The following is a 14,364-nucleotide window of genomic DNA, read 5'->3' on the forward strand; positions in this document are numbered from 1 at the left end:
GGGGGGGAAGTCGTCATCTTCCACTTCACTGACATGAAACCAACCTACTGCATCACTTGACTGGCTGTGAACCAGCTGAATGCTGTTATCGATCCCCGGGGTGTGTGCTTGTGCTCCGCGTGGCTTCGGGTGGTCTTTGATGTAGGCGGGCTGATCGCAGATCAGATATACACGCCCTCCCCTCCTCCTCCTCCTCCTCCCTCCTCCTCCTCGTGTCCCCGCCTTTGATGTGGCGGCTTGTAGTCCTCGCGCTGCGTTGCGCTTCGCTTCAGCTGCGGCGCTGACATGGTGAGCGGACCGGTGCGGGACTCACAGCAGCACACCTCTCCCCGGTAAGCTCTCCCCCCGGTAAGCTCTCCCCCCGGTAAGATATCCGCCGTTAACTCTGTTTCCTTTTCTTTTTTTTTAAGCAGGTAAGAAACGTGTTTAATATATTTTTTTTGGACGATGCGTCGCGCGCTTAACGACAAACTAAACGGAACCAGCCTTTGATTTCAGAACAACGCCTCTGGTGTCTTAACTTTATGGTGCATGCGTTGCATTACGCACGTTTTAATCACTGCCGGTACTTGTTAACGGTATCATAGATGTAGTTTTCGCCTTGTTAGACGTTTTAATGTGTTGTTCCTGTGAGACATTTAACTTAATGCCGTCTGAGTTTTAAAGAGCCGAAACGTCGCACGTGACTTTAATTCAAACAGCATCAATCTGCAGCGATGATCACGTGCTGTGTGCTTCTTTTCTAATTAACGTTAGTATTGTAGATGCTTTATTGTATAAAAATGCGTTTAACCTCCCCAACTCCCGTCTCCCCACTTTCCCCGTTTTTATTAATGACATCCAAATGGAAGTAGTTAAGATATGCATCATTTTATTCACACTTTCTGGACGTCTTTGATTTCTTATGAAACGTTGTAGTGCGCTGGTTTATGAAATAACAATCTGTGGGTTTTAATTAAGATTAGCTGCACAATGACGTTCAACAGGTTATGCGAACTTAAACTTATTGTTGATAATAATCAAAACACATTTTTTTCCTTAAAGAATTTGACCCTACCAGATATTTTTTTCTTGTTCATGAGTTAATACGTGTGTATTATAGAAAGTATACAATATAATAGACACTTAATCCCCGCCTTTTGTTGTTGTGTCCTATTTTTCAGCTTCAGGCTGAAACAAGTGGCTCATCAAAATGGTCTGGATTCTTCAACAAACCCTCTCACTTCTAATAACTCTGCATGTCATCTATTCAACTCTGGTAAGCGAGTACACTGAAACTTATCCAATTTACTTCATCCTACTGTTCTATTTTAGTATTTTACTCATTACAATACTGAGCGGGTAAAATCTGAGCTGCAGATACAAACTGTTAGTTTCAGCCGCTCACACTGAGCGAGCCGTGATGTCTTTGCTGGTGACAATGCTGTGGATCATTTTACCTTTGTCCACTGCACCGTCCCCATTGTACTCGCCACCTACATTCTCATCTCTTGTTCTGGCGGTCTCTGTATGGTCGCTCGTGACTTGGATTACGCTGATGCAACCGCGCAGTTTGCCCACGGGGCTCATTAAAGCCTCCTCTCATCTCATCCCAGTAGTGTCAGACTTGTTTTCAAGACGAATCCCGGCCGGGGGGGTTGATCCTCTCCCAACGATTTTGAAAATAAGTTATGTTGCACAGCTGTTCATTCCGTCCACTTGCACTGTTATGGATGACAGTGGTGATGATATACAAGAATCTCTAACTTTCCCAAAATGAATGTCCTCCTCAGATTCCCGTGGGGGCCGAGGAGGAGACCCGAGAATGCAGAGAACAGGAGTACAGGGATCGCTTTGGGAACTGTAAACGCTGCAAGCAGTGTGATGCAGGACAGGAGCTATCAAAGGTTGGAAACAAATCTGTTTTGGACTTGTGGTGTTTTATTACCGTACATGAATTACATTTTGCTTCGGGTCCTGCTCTTTCAGTTAAGGGAATTTCCCATAGAGCCAATGAAAGAAAAGAACCTTGTTTACTTGTTTACTCAGGAAAAGGAAAGTGTAGTAACACAAGGGGTCAACAACAGGTTAGTTGAAGGGACTTCCTTATACGGAAAAGAAATGGAATGGGGTTTTCTTGTGGAAACAAAAAGAGTTAAACCGTTGGGCCCGTGAAAAGAATGGACATCACTGTTTAGGAAAGTGTATCTTACCCAGGGAGCCAACATTATTTATTACTTCCTCTCTTTCATGCTGAGAACAGCCGAGCCGTTATTAGCTTTTGTAAAACACGACCCCTCTTTAATCAGTCACACCCATGCTTTTGACCTTCTGCTGCTGAATGGCTTCCATTGTTTTTCCCCCGTTTGCGCCCCGTCCAACTTATTGTCTTCACTGTTTGAAGCAAGCCATGCCTAAGCTTGCTGCTCTTTCGATCTGGGAACACCGTTTCTTCCACCACCTCAGCCGCAGCTTTTTTGTGTGCTTTGTACAAACAGCCCTCAATGGTGCAGCTAAAGACGTTCCTCTGGCAGGCAGCAGCTCTGCACCTCCTTTTGCAAGTGTAGGCATTGATGTAGAGGTGTGCTAAGTGTAAAAAACCAAATCGGTTTGTGGCAAGCGAGTGTGTTTAGAATCCCTTTTACATTTTTTGTTTAATTCAACGGTACACAGCCAAAACTGTTTTCCTTCTTTTCGGTGTCGAAAATGGTCAGTGCGGAAGTTTAAAGGTGAGGACCCAGCAGCCGCTTTGCCTCTGCGGTATTTAGAAAAGGCGTGATTGCATAACATTCTTAGTATGAGCTAAATTATAAATGGGGTAAGTTAAATTGTATCAAACCATTTGGCAGATTCGATTTACTTATTTTTCAAGTCTAAAGGCACACAGACACACATACTCCCGATATGATTGACTGGTCTTTCAATACTTTTAAAGTAATACACAGAGTAAAAACCTCTGTAACACCCCATTTGTGTTGACAATAGTCAACTAAATATTTGACAGGCTTAACATAACAAGAAAAAACTGCCAGCTAAACGGCTTTAGTAGGAGATCTTGATAACATCTTTTTCAGTAAGCCATTCGTTTACTAATGAAATTGCAGCTCAGAGTTTTCCGTGTATAAAAAGGCTGTAAAAACTGACTTCAGTTGGGTTTACACTTCACCGCCTCTTTGGGAACCGCTGAAAAAAAACTGCATCACCCTTGACATCTGTTGCACACATGCATTTAAGTCTGGTTGCCTTTAATCTCGGCGCACACTGACATGCACTCTGCGGTTGGTAGTGCGCTTCACTGGTCCGCGTGTTCCTCTGCCAGCTCAACAGGCATGAATGCCGCCAGCCACCCTGGGGTCCTGGTTAATAATTGGCCGCCTCATTCTTTCTGCGAAGGTAGCGGGATGCCGGCTCAGAGTGGCGACCCCGGCCCTGCACTCAGAGAAAGTTTCCCAGAGGAAAAAAACATCTGATCCGAGCGCCGGCGTAACCGAGACAATCCGTCCGTTTGGAAAGGCACGGCTGGACGTTGGGAGGGAAGCCGACTTTTGGAGTCACTCTGAGCAGCTGCCATAGAGATCCCAGAGGAATGTGGCATGGTTTGCTCTGGAGGTCTGCTCTGGAAGTTTGCTCTGAGGGTTTTCCTCTGGGGGTTTGCTCTGGAGGTTTGCCTCTGGGGGTTTGCTCTGGAGGATTTGCTCTGGAGGTTTTCCTCTGGGGGTTTGCTCTGGAGGTTTGCTCTGGAAGTTTGCTCTGGGGGTTTGCCTCTGGGGGTTTGCTCTGGAGGATTTGCTCTGGAGGTTTTCCTCTGGGGGTTTGCTCTGGAGGTTTGCCTCTGGGGGTTTGCTCTGGAGGATTTTCTCTGGAGGTTTTCCTCTGGGGGTTTGCTCTGGAGGTTTGCCTCTGGGGGTTTGCTCTGGAGGTTTGCCTCTGGGGGTTTTCCTCTGGGGGTTTGCTCTGGAGGTTTGCCTCTGGGGGTTTGCTCTGGAGGTTTGCCTCTGGGGGTTTTCCTCTGGGGGTTTGCTCTGGAGGTTTGCCTCTGGGGGTTTGCTCTGGAGGATTTGCTCTGGAGGATTTGCTCTGGAGGTTTTCCTCTGGAAGTTTGCTCTAGAGGTTTTCCTCTGGAGGTTTGCCTTTGGAAGCCGCTCTTAAGCAAGCTGACAAACATCAATTAGCCCCCTCGCACTAACTGTAGCTGAAAGAACCACCCACACTGGGGGAACGTCCATTAAAACTAATTATTCCTTTTCAGGGATATATTTCATTCCAGCTTTTTTTTCTTCACTTAGTTGCCTCGTCTCCTGACTTGTAGAGCATGAAGAAGGAGTGAAAAAAGGCAGGACCACAACTTTAATGTGTCAACATCTTGTAGTATGTAGCAAGAGTGAAAGAGAGCAACACTTCCTCCGGCCACGCTTCCAGGGCAAAGGGCTCATGGTCCTGGCTGAAGAGAGGGACAAATGAGTGCCTGAGCAGCATGGGGCTCACATCAGAGTCACTGCGCCACCATCTTTGTGTGTGTGTGTGTGTGCGTGTGTAGAATCCAGGCAGTGAGGGGGAAACAAAATGAGCACGAGTGTGTTTTGTTTCCAGACCGAACACAGCTGTAACTCACATGCTTTGTTTTCGGCGTTGTTTCATTACCAGATCAGATGACTCCCCCACACCCGCCCTTGTGATTCCCTCCTAATCTCCAAAATATCTCTCCGTCTGAACATGCTTCAGGTCCCGGCCAGCTCCCCCCTGCTCCCCTCCCCTCCCACACCACTGTTATGCTTGGCAGTCTCACCCACACCAGATCAGGAGACAGAGCATGGAGATGGCATTGTTTTCTTAAATGGCTTTGACTCGAAATCATCCTAAAAGTACATGAAGTGAAGTACATGTTGACTTAATTCCATAATCTTTTTTGATGATAATATGTCTATTTTTTGGAGTTTATTTTTTGTTCCTTGTGCTTTTTCCCAAATGTGTAGTTTGATCTCATCTGTTTGAATGTATGCACTAAAAAAAGAGCCGTAGAGCAACGTAAAAAAGTCAAGAGCCAGATTTCTGTTGTGTGTTTGTGGTATTTTTCTAATTATTGAAACTTCTACACACCCTGGAAATATTGTCCTTTCTGGGATGTTTAACATACTGACTGAATACATATTATTCTGTTGGTGTTGGTTGATGTTTCAGTAGAGTTTATTTATGGGGAAATGCTTTCATACACGGAGAACATAAACATCACAGATCACCGTCACAGTGAGTGTTGTCTTCCTCCCGGCTGCCGAAGGAGACGCAGCCGGTGCAGGAAGTCGGCTCCGCGCGGCTCTGTGAGCACGGATTAAAGAACAAAGGGATCCCTCCTCCATGATCTGTGCTGCCCGGATCAAAGAGGCAGAAGTTGGCTCCGGTCTGCTTTTGTTTCAGCGCCCTGACCAGCTCGCATCAACGTGGCCTCGGCCCCCATCCCGCCATGCGGTGCCCCACGGGCGGAGCTTGTGCCGGGCTCAGAGGATGCGAGCCACCGCCGGGCCCCGTCCCTCATGTGGAAGTGGGTCAGGGACCTTCTGTGAGGTGCAGTGCAGCGGCTGGGCCCACGTCCCTTTCTCACAGACAGTATTGGGTTTGAGTGCAGTACTTCTGCAGCCTCAACAGGCTCTGAGCTTCATTCCCCTCAGTCTTCTCTGTTCCGCCTTTCCCCCTTTTTATCACTTGTCAGCCTTTCTGTTTCTCACTCTTTGTCTGTCTCTTCACTCCTTCTGCCCCCCCCCCTCCTACACACCTCCGGTCTTCCCCGCTCCGCTGGAGAGCAAGGCCTTTTATGGAGAGTTCATAACAACAGCTGCAATAGTCCGGCCGTAGCTCGTCCACAGACTGGTCCAAGGGTCCAATGACAGGACTGAAATCCTCATCTTCTGTCTTCTGTCTCACGATCGCATCGTTGCTTTTCCCTTTTCATTCCCTGCCAGCCTGCTTCCCCAAATTCACCCCCCCCCCCCCCCCGGTATCAGACTCCCGTGCCCACATTCCAGCCGGACTGCATGCCCCGGCAGTGAAATGGAACACGGGCGATGAGAGAAGAGAGAAGCCCTGTTTGGAGCTGGCCTTCACTTTAATGATATATGAGCCCCCCCACTCACTCACACACACACACACACACACACGTTTATCCCTCTGGCTTTGGATTGCAGTGCAGCTACGCTGGACATCAGAGAGGCAGCTGCTGTGGGACTGATAATGAATGATCAATGTATGATGTCATCCCCGCGGCGTCTGTTTCGCTCGGTGTCGGTGTACAGTAACATCACCTGTCATGTGACTGTCAGTTTCTCATTGAGGTCACCAGTCTTTCAACATAACCTTTAGGGATGTGAGAGGGAGCCAATTAGGAAACACACCGGCAGTACATCACTACATTATTTATACATTTAGGGTTCATTTAGTGTTGATATTTGATTCCTTTCACTACAAATTTATCCAACCCGTAAATCATACAAATACATTTTGGATATTCCCTCCAGGCTCTCTATTTTATTCAAAGAAAACCTAAAGTGTTTTTTTTATTTATCTTGGCTTGTTTCAGGTGCATCATCAGAAGACGGCTCAGCATTAGATCAGTCACACGGTTGTAGGAAGCTGTGCTTTTTAAGTGCACTTTTCAATTGTTGACAAAAAGAGTATTCATCTTATTTCCTCTGTGCACCTCTCCATAATCCTCGGCCCCTTCGCCGAAACCTTTCCTTTGCTCGCCGGCCTCTCAATCAACGGGACTCTCGCGGTGTCTAGCTTGCAGAGGGAGTCACACAAAAACGCAGCAATAAACGTGCAATAATACAACAGTGGGTGTCCCTCGGGGCCTTTATCATTCAAATGCCTCTCTGGGTCTTGCAGCAGGAAGGCCGCTCGTTCACACTGAGAGAGTCAGGGAGATTATTGCCAGTGTAAGATGGACTCTCAAAAGAGGCAGGCCATTGTTATCTTTTGATCCTGAGAGCCAAGATCATTCTTTAATTCCAGACCCCCGGTAGTCGCCATTCAAGCCTTCCAAACCACCGACCCCTCCTCTCAACCGGTGTGTTTCTCCTGTTAATCCCCCCAGGAATGCGGCTTTGGCTATGGAGAGGATGCCCGGTGCGTGCCCTGCCGGAGCAGCCGCTTCAAGGAGGACCGCAGCCTGCAGAAGTGCAAGCCCTGCCTGGACTGTGGACTCATCAACCGCTTCCAGAAGGGCAACTGCTCCACCACCAGCAACGCCGTGTGTGGCGAGTGTCTGCCGGGGTGAGAGCACGGACGCACGTCCGCGAATGACTTCATGATACACAACCACACCGAGTTTAATGCTATTCTCGGGTATATTGTGCTTTTCTGTACTTTGTTTACTTTGTAATTTCTTAACCAGTAAATCTGGATGCTGCTGTGGGATTAGTCAAGTAACTATCAAAGCGTTTATCCATCTAATGGCCGGACAAGGAAGAAAAACCTCTTTGATATGTAACAACACGACCAACTGGCTTTGTGCATGTTCGCTGCTCCTTTGTTTACAACATTTGAAGGTTAAAATGTGTTGATTTTGTGTCTTCAACAGATATTACAGGAAGACCAAACTGAGTGGTTTTCAGGACATGGAGTGTATTCCGTGTGGTGACCCTGCGCCTCCTTACGAGCCTCACTGTAAGCACCTCTACTTTCTTTCAGCTCCTCGAACAGTTGGCCTGAGATCAGTCGGACATTCTCTGAATTGTTCCCATGAATACAGACTATTCATCCACGCCCACAGTAGGTGATGTTTCAAGATGAAACAAGAGGGATACAATAGTCTTAAAGCAAACGGCACACTATTAAACTCGTAGCCAAATGCTCGCAGAACCAAACGCCAGGTTGCTGTGCCACAACAAAGCCAGTGCGCACACACACACACACACACACACACACAAAACATGCCAGCACAAGGTCTTTGGTGTAACCAGAACTACAGACGTTGAAGGGTGGAGCGAGAAATAGTTCATTCACTAAGTCTCACAGAGTCAAGCAGCAGGGCTGTTTGTGCAAACAAATGCTCGGATTTACAAGCTGAGCAGTTGAAATGCTGAAACGGATTCCACCAACATTATTCTGGATTTGCCAACACTGGATTACGGTAGCTCAAAATGTCACTGGTTTTTTGGCACTCGACTTGGATAAAACTTTCTAGAGAAAATACGTCTCGTTAGCAGTGTGACGGTTCAAGCAGCACAATTTATTTCCTCTCACACCAGTCCTGCACATCCATAATGTTGATAGTAGAATAAAAAAGCCCTTCTTGCAGAAAGGAGAGAGCAGTATTTCTCACATTACAGTAGACTACGGACCCTATTAGTGCCGTTAGAAGAACTTCACCTTTCGGTAACTCAGCGGGACGTCACAGCCGGGGCTCACAAGCTCCACGTGTAAAGGATCCGATTCCACCCGATCCAACCATTAGTTCTTTGGTTCTTTTTACATGACATTTTTCAGTAGTTTTTTTCCCCTTAGTTGCGCAATGACACCCCCCTCCCCCTCCTCCCGCCCTCCTCGTCCTCTCTGATCCTTGGTCCATCTGTGCAGCTTCCTCCTCTGATACTGGAGGAGGCCGGCGAAAACAAAATGGCCTTTGTGTCTGAGAGCAGAGCCGGTGGGTCGGACCGACGGAGCGTTTCCAGAGGCCTGAAGGTCCCGCTCCCTCCCTGCGCTGTTATCTTGTGCAGGGTGGTGAAAACCTGAAGGGCAGATCATTGTAACAGGCCACACTGGCCCGGGGCAGCGGCCCCTCTGTTCAGGGGAGGGTACGTTTTACTCCCCCCCCCCGTGGCTTTTTGGAGCCGGGTGAAAAACGAGATTGTGTTTTATGGATTCCTTTGGCCTTTTTAATGTGTTTCATCTGCTGCTTCGTCCTTCGGCGTGACGGCCGGACGGAGAAAGGTATCAGCTGACTCGGCTTCACAGGGCAATTTATTGTCTTTTGGCACATTGTTTTGCTTTCAGCGGGAATGTTTTGGTTTACTTCCTGGGATGAATCGGCTTTAAGGTGCCGAGCGCTAACCAGCAGACAAACAGAGGGCTCAGTGGGGCTTATTATTAATGTTTCCAACTGGATCGGCTTTGTTCAGTTAAAAGAGAAGCAGGGGATATATACATATATATTTGTAAGGGATTCAGTGATTGAATGCATGTTCTTTTTTCATGCAGCTAGAAGAGATCGTGCCTCATAATTGGTGTTCACGCCGTTCTCACCAGCAAGGTGCAGGAAACACGTTTATGCTTATTGGCAGTTGGACTAATGATCTAAGAACAGATCGTTTTGTTTCTTCTAGCTGACATTTAAACGGACGTGTCTGAAGAATAGACACAGTTTTTTCGAGCTCCTCCCCGCGTCCACCAGAAGACATTTCTGGTATTCACCGTGTCTTTGAACTGACAAAAGATCCCTGTGAGGTGTAAAGAAGGTCTCCTTTTATTTGGAGCATGTGGGATCCCATTAAGTCAACAGGCAGGCAGTGAATGAAAGGCTGCGGTTTGTTGGTGCGCTTCGAGTGGAGATAATATCAGCAGGTGAGCTGCCCTCAACGGGCGGCTGTTTATCAGTGTTTGCTGCAGCTGCGGGGCCTCTGATAACAGGCTGCCTTTGTGTTTGGGCCCAGAGGATGCTCACCTTGGATGAGCTGACTTTGACCTTGGCAATGAGGGCCGAATGTTATTCGACGGTTACCCGCACCGCGTCTTCATCACGCGTGTCAAGCCTCAAGTGTCGTTAGGAGATACTTAACAGTATTCAGAGAGAATATTATTTGTGATTGTGAGACTATCCTTTCTAATGCTCTTATGTAAACTGCCAATCATTGAGAGCAGTTGTGTTTTTTAGCTCCTGTAACAGTTTTTAGAATCTGACATTAGTTTATTGAAGTTATAAGTCATTTTGTTGACATTATGTACTTTGTGCTTATTAAAACAAAATGCCCCTTCACTTTGCTCTCCTGAGTCAAACTAAGCTTCGATTTTTTTCCTTCTTTTTTTGTCTTTCCCTGGAAGGAATGTTCAAATACCCTCATCCCCCTATCTGGCTGAATAAAAAAACCTGCCCAAAGCTAAAGTAATGTTTACAGTGTATAACAAAGAGCTGTTGGACGTGAAAAGGTGGAAACCAGTTCCCTTTATGATTAATGTACTTAAAAGCAAACAGCGGGGCTCACTGAAAAACGACTTTCTCAAACAAAAAGTCATTAATTTTATTTGTCGTATTCATCAACAATCCCTCACGATTGATTTGTGCCCACACGCCGTTAACTGGTTTCACAGTGACCAGCATACTTTAAATATTTGCTCGGCAATAACCCCGATCCCACCCATCATACACTGATCAGTGTCACATCTGATTGCAGATAATGACTTATTATCATCTCCAGCTACGTGATCTCAGAGAGAAATGACCCTCAAACGAGGAAGTCGGGTGTGCAGCCAGACCGCACGAAATCAACACAAAGAAGCGTAAAAAAACTCCCCACCTACACACCAGTATCTGGCCCATTTCAGGAGCCCCGCTCGCATGTTGGTCTCTTGATGTCAGGCATGTGAGGAAGCCTGGGGGGGGAGGGAGGGGACGTCTGTAAATCATCCTCTGTGAGGGACGAGACGCAGGCAGATAAAAGGCGAACCCACCGCCGGCGTTTTCTCTTTGAACTCCTCTGCGTGTTTCATTGGGCTGAAGTAAAGAGGTGCCTGGCTCGAGGGCGCAGAGGAACCGTCGCTTCTCACGTTACGCCGATTGGCCCGGGAGCGCCGGACGACACCGAGTAGCTGCTCCTCGTCACGGACTATTCAATACCCTATTTTGAGACATAAAACCACCCATCACCATGAATTAAGCACCCCCCTCCCCCTCCCCCATCCCTCCGTCTTCTTCTTCTTCTTCCCAGGCAGCGGGCGTGTGAACCTGGTGCCGCTGCCCTCGGTGGTGACCAGCCCGCGGGACGTGGCCCTCGCCGCGGTCATCTGCAGCGCTCTGGCCACCGTGCTGCTGGCGCTGCTGGTCCTCTGCGTCATCTACTGCAAGAGGCAGCTGCTGGAGAAGAAGCCCAGCGGTGAGTCGCCACATCTGCACATCTGTCTCCGACGAGCGCCGCGTGCGTAAAAGGCCTTAAAGTGGACTCGCAGGCTTTTTATACACCAGCGCAGTTTTCACAAGCCAGCGCTGCACGTGGTTTCTTCGTGGCAAAAGCGCTGAACTTTGACCCCCTTTCCCCCAAACCTCCTCCCCAGGTGGTCGTAATTTAATACGCAGCCAGGCAATAGTTTTTTTTTTTGTTCTGGTAAGATGATCAAAAATGTCTCCCAAAACAAAGAAAGACCAAACTAAAAAAGTAGAAATGGTAGAGCTGCCATTTATGTGGAAAATTGTAGTTTTAACTGTTGCACCGCAGGGATCAGTGTTGTGCAACAGCTAAATATATGCATGCTAAAATATGATTGGCACTTACAGAGCGAGTATTTATAGCTGGATGAGCTTTATTGCATTGCTCTTTTGTTAACAACACAAACAGAGGGCCGGTTCATCTGTCAGCTCAGTGTACAGCCTTATTAAACACCGGTGTTGCACATTTGTGGGAACTTCTTTAATGATCAGCATTCCACAAGCCAAAAGCAGACGTCCCAGGGCAAAGAATGACATCACGTAGAAGAAACTCAGCCGTTTTTATTTGTTTATTATTTCTGGTGTGAGGTAAATACATAAGTTGAATATTTTTCGCTCCGTACAAACACACCCAGGCCTCTTCAAGACGCTGACACGGTTGCTTTTGAAATTATACAAAAGAATTTTAATTGGCCTCATGGACCCGAGGGTAGTGAGGCCGTTCCCAACACATGAGACAAGTTTTTTTCCAGATAAAAACCACCAACTGTAGCTCGGAGGATTTCACCTGTGAGCAGCAATTAAGAAAACACAAAAGAGACTGAGACTATTAATAAGACTTCTATTAAGGTGTGTTTTGTCCCTTCTTCATGGTAACTAAAAACATGCAACTACTGGTAAGTCAATTAAAATAATCATAAAAACCAAAATAATAGTGATTAATGAATACAACCTGTACTTCTTTTCTATCAGCAGAATGTTGTTGTGTGTCTCTGTGATTGAGTGCACCGTGTCTCCTCAGCTGCCTCTCTGAGGTCCCAGGACTGTCCCTTCGGTGGCGCGGAGTTGTCCTTCCTCGACCCCCGTTGGCTCCAGGACGTCCCCCAGAGACCCTGCTGCCAGTGTCACCTCGGCCCCCGACCGGCCTGCGGTATGTCCCGGTTCCACCGCCGAACGCCGATCAGACGACTGATGACTGGCAGGAAGGCGTTGTTTCGTTAAGCCGTGTGTGTGTGTGTGTGTGTGTTTGTGTTTGTGTGTGATGCTCAGGTCCCGTCCACCTGATCCCATCTCTGTGCTGCGACGAGAGCTGCAGTCTGGGCCGCAGTCCCTTCCAGTCCCTGACGAGCCTCGGCGACGGGTGAGGAAAATGCGCATTCTCATTAAGATGGTGAACGGCGGTCAAAATGACGCGCGGGAGGTGATCGTTGTCGTACTGTGCAGGAAAACAGCTCGTATCACCAGACGTGTGGAGCACGGAGCACACGTAAGAGATTGAAGAACTTCTTTTATCACGCTCCCCAGGAGTGCCCACCACCACGAGGACAGCGTCCCGCTGCAGCCGGGAGGACATTCTGAGGCCGGGGGGGCGAGAGGGGCGTCAGAGCCCGCAGAGAGCGAGGGGGGGACCGGAGGGGGAGGGGACACGGCGACCACCAAGAGGACGGATGCGAGTCAAGGGGGAATTTGACGAAGCTGTGACGGGTGCGCCGGGTCTGGAAGGTGAGGTGTCATTATGCTCCCATACAAAGCCCCCCACCCCAAAAAGGAAGACTACAGTCAGACATTCATGAAGCACAACCTCCTTTTACCAAATGGGACCCACGTTTCTGCAGATAGGAATCAGTTCTCGTGTTGCGCTGCGTGTAAAGACACAGCGGACTGTTTAACGAGTCTGTAGTTATTCAAAGTGTCGGGCAAACTGCACAGATGAAAAGGTTGCCTCCAGAGAAATACTTATAATGAAATAAATTCTACATAACTATGCCGTGACATTCTTATGATTTGTTTATAATTGTCGATCATTTAATCTTTTATAACCTACTTTTGCCATTTGATAGCATACTATTCTATTTGTAACACGCCGTGTTAAACTCATTTGGTTTTAGGACAAACTATAAGGACATTTTAGGACCATATTACATTTCTTATTTCACGACACTCGACTATCACTTTTTTTTGATAAATATATCTTTCAGCACATTTTCTTTGACATCTTCTAAATCCTACGGCTTCAATAGCAGCTTCCATGTGTTGTTACTAATCACTGTGTGTGACCCTCCTCCTGCTCTCTATCCAGGACCACAAGGATTTCTTTGGCTCGTGTTGCACCCCGAACTCCACCGCCACGGCCAGCAACCCAGATGAGATTACTCCATAACACCCCCCCCACACACACCCCGCCCCCCCCCCCTCCTCCACACAGATGAGCTGCAGCCGCTCTCAAGTCTGGTTGCAGCACGGATCTTTGAAAACGCCGCTGAACTCAGTGTCCCTCGTCAAGGGGTCCAGATAGAATATGTGCATAGATGCAAACAAAAGCACTGCCGAAGAAAATCAAAGCGAGGGGGCAAAGGGGAGCGAGACACACACACACACACACACACACACACACACACACACACACAGAATGTGACCTCACAGGCCCAGAGGGTGAAATCGAATGAAGTTCAAACGTCGAGGAGTATTGACTTCTTACCGTGAATCAGTCTCTGCTCTGCGACTTTCATATTTACATGTAGAAGAACTGAACCACTGACCCAACAGGTGGCGTTATGAAGCTTTTGTGTAAAGGTAATCTGAGGCGTGAAGAAAAGTGTCAAAAGTTATTATGTTGCACATTGAAGACAATCTTGACTATATGGAGTTAGAACAGGGAATGTCAAAGTGATAGATTTGTTGTAGATACTGTAAAATATTAAATAGATACATATTTTTGTAACATAGACATGACTGACAAAATGTTTGCTTTGCTTCCCACAGTTATAGTGTTGTTGGTTGTGATTGGTCACTTCCAAATGTTGTTTTTGTAATTAAACCACTTGAACAAGTTTACATACCCAGGAATTCATTTCCTCAGTTCTTTAAATCAAGCATTTTAGTATTTCCATTCCACCGTTTGGGGGTTAAATGTAAGACACAATTAGACAGCTGCCGCCTTTCTTTCTATAGTTTGATCTTTGTTTCAAAAAATGTTACAGTGATGAAACTTAAGAGCTGGAACAATGAATGAATAAACAGAATGATTTGTAATGTGG

At 47.2% G+C, this 14,364-nt stretch overlaps 1 protein-coding gene across 3 annotated transcripts; it reads left to right on the forward strand.

The window, feature by feature from the left end:
* Positions 1 to 46: 46 nt before the first annotated feature.
* LOC120811884 (tumor necrosis factor receptor superfamily member 19) lies at positions 47 to 14,363 on the forward strand. 3 transcript variants are annotated; one of them, XM_078108725.1, is made up of 10 exons: positions 47 to 332; positions 1,164 to 1,258; positions 1,773 to 1,886; positions 7,064 to 7,242; positions 7,550 to 7,635; positions 10,893 to 11,057; positions 12,129 to 12,257; positions 12,377 to 12,467; positions 12,632 to 12,829; positions 13,407 to 14,363. In XM_078108725.1, exons 2-9 carry the CDS (start codon positions 1,193 to 1,195, stop codon positions 12,795 to 12,797), a joined length of 996 nt encoding a protein of 331 aa, XP_077964851.1. In that variant the 5' UTR covers positions 47 to 332; positions 1,164 to 1,192; the 3' UTR covers positions 12,798 to 12,829; positions 13,407 to 14,363. The 3 variants fall into 3 exon arrangements, with proteins under 3 accessions (XP_077964851.1, XP_040023594.2, XP_040023676.2); XM_040167660.2 differs by having other exon boundaries at positions 53 to 348; XM_040167742.2 differs by having other exon boundaries at positions 256 to 364.
* The last annotated feature ends 1 nt before the right edge of the window (position 14,364 follows it).

Source organism: Gasterosteus aculeatus, chromosome 1 (assembly GCF_964276395.1).
Source record: "Gasterosteus aculeatus chromosome 1, fGasAcu3.hap1.1, whole genome shotgun sequence".
In the NCBI taxonomy this organism is placed as follows: Eukaryota; Metazoa; Chordata; class Actinopteri; order Perciformes; family Gasterosteidae; genus Gasterosteus; species Gasterosteus aculeatus.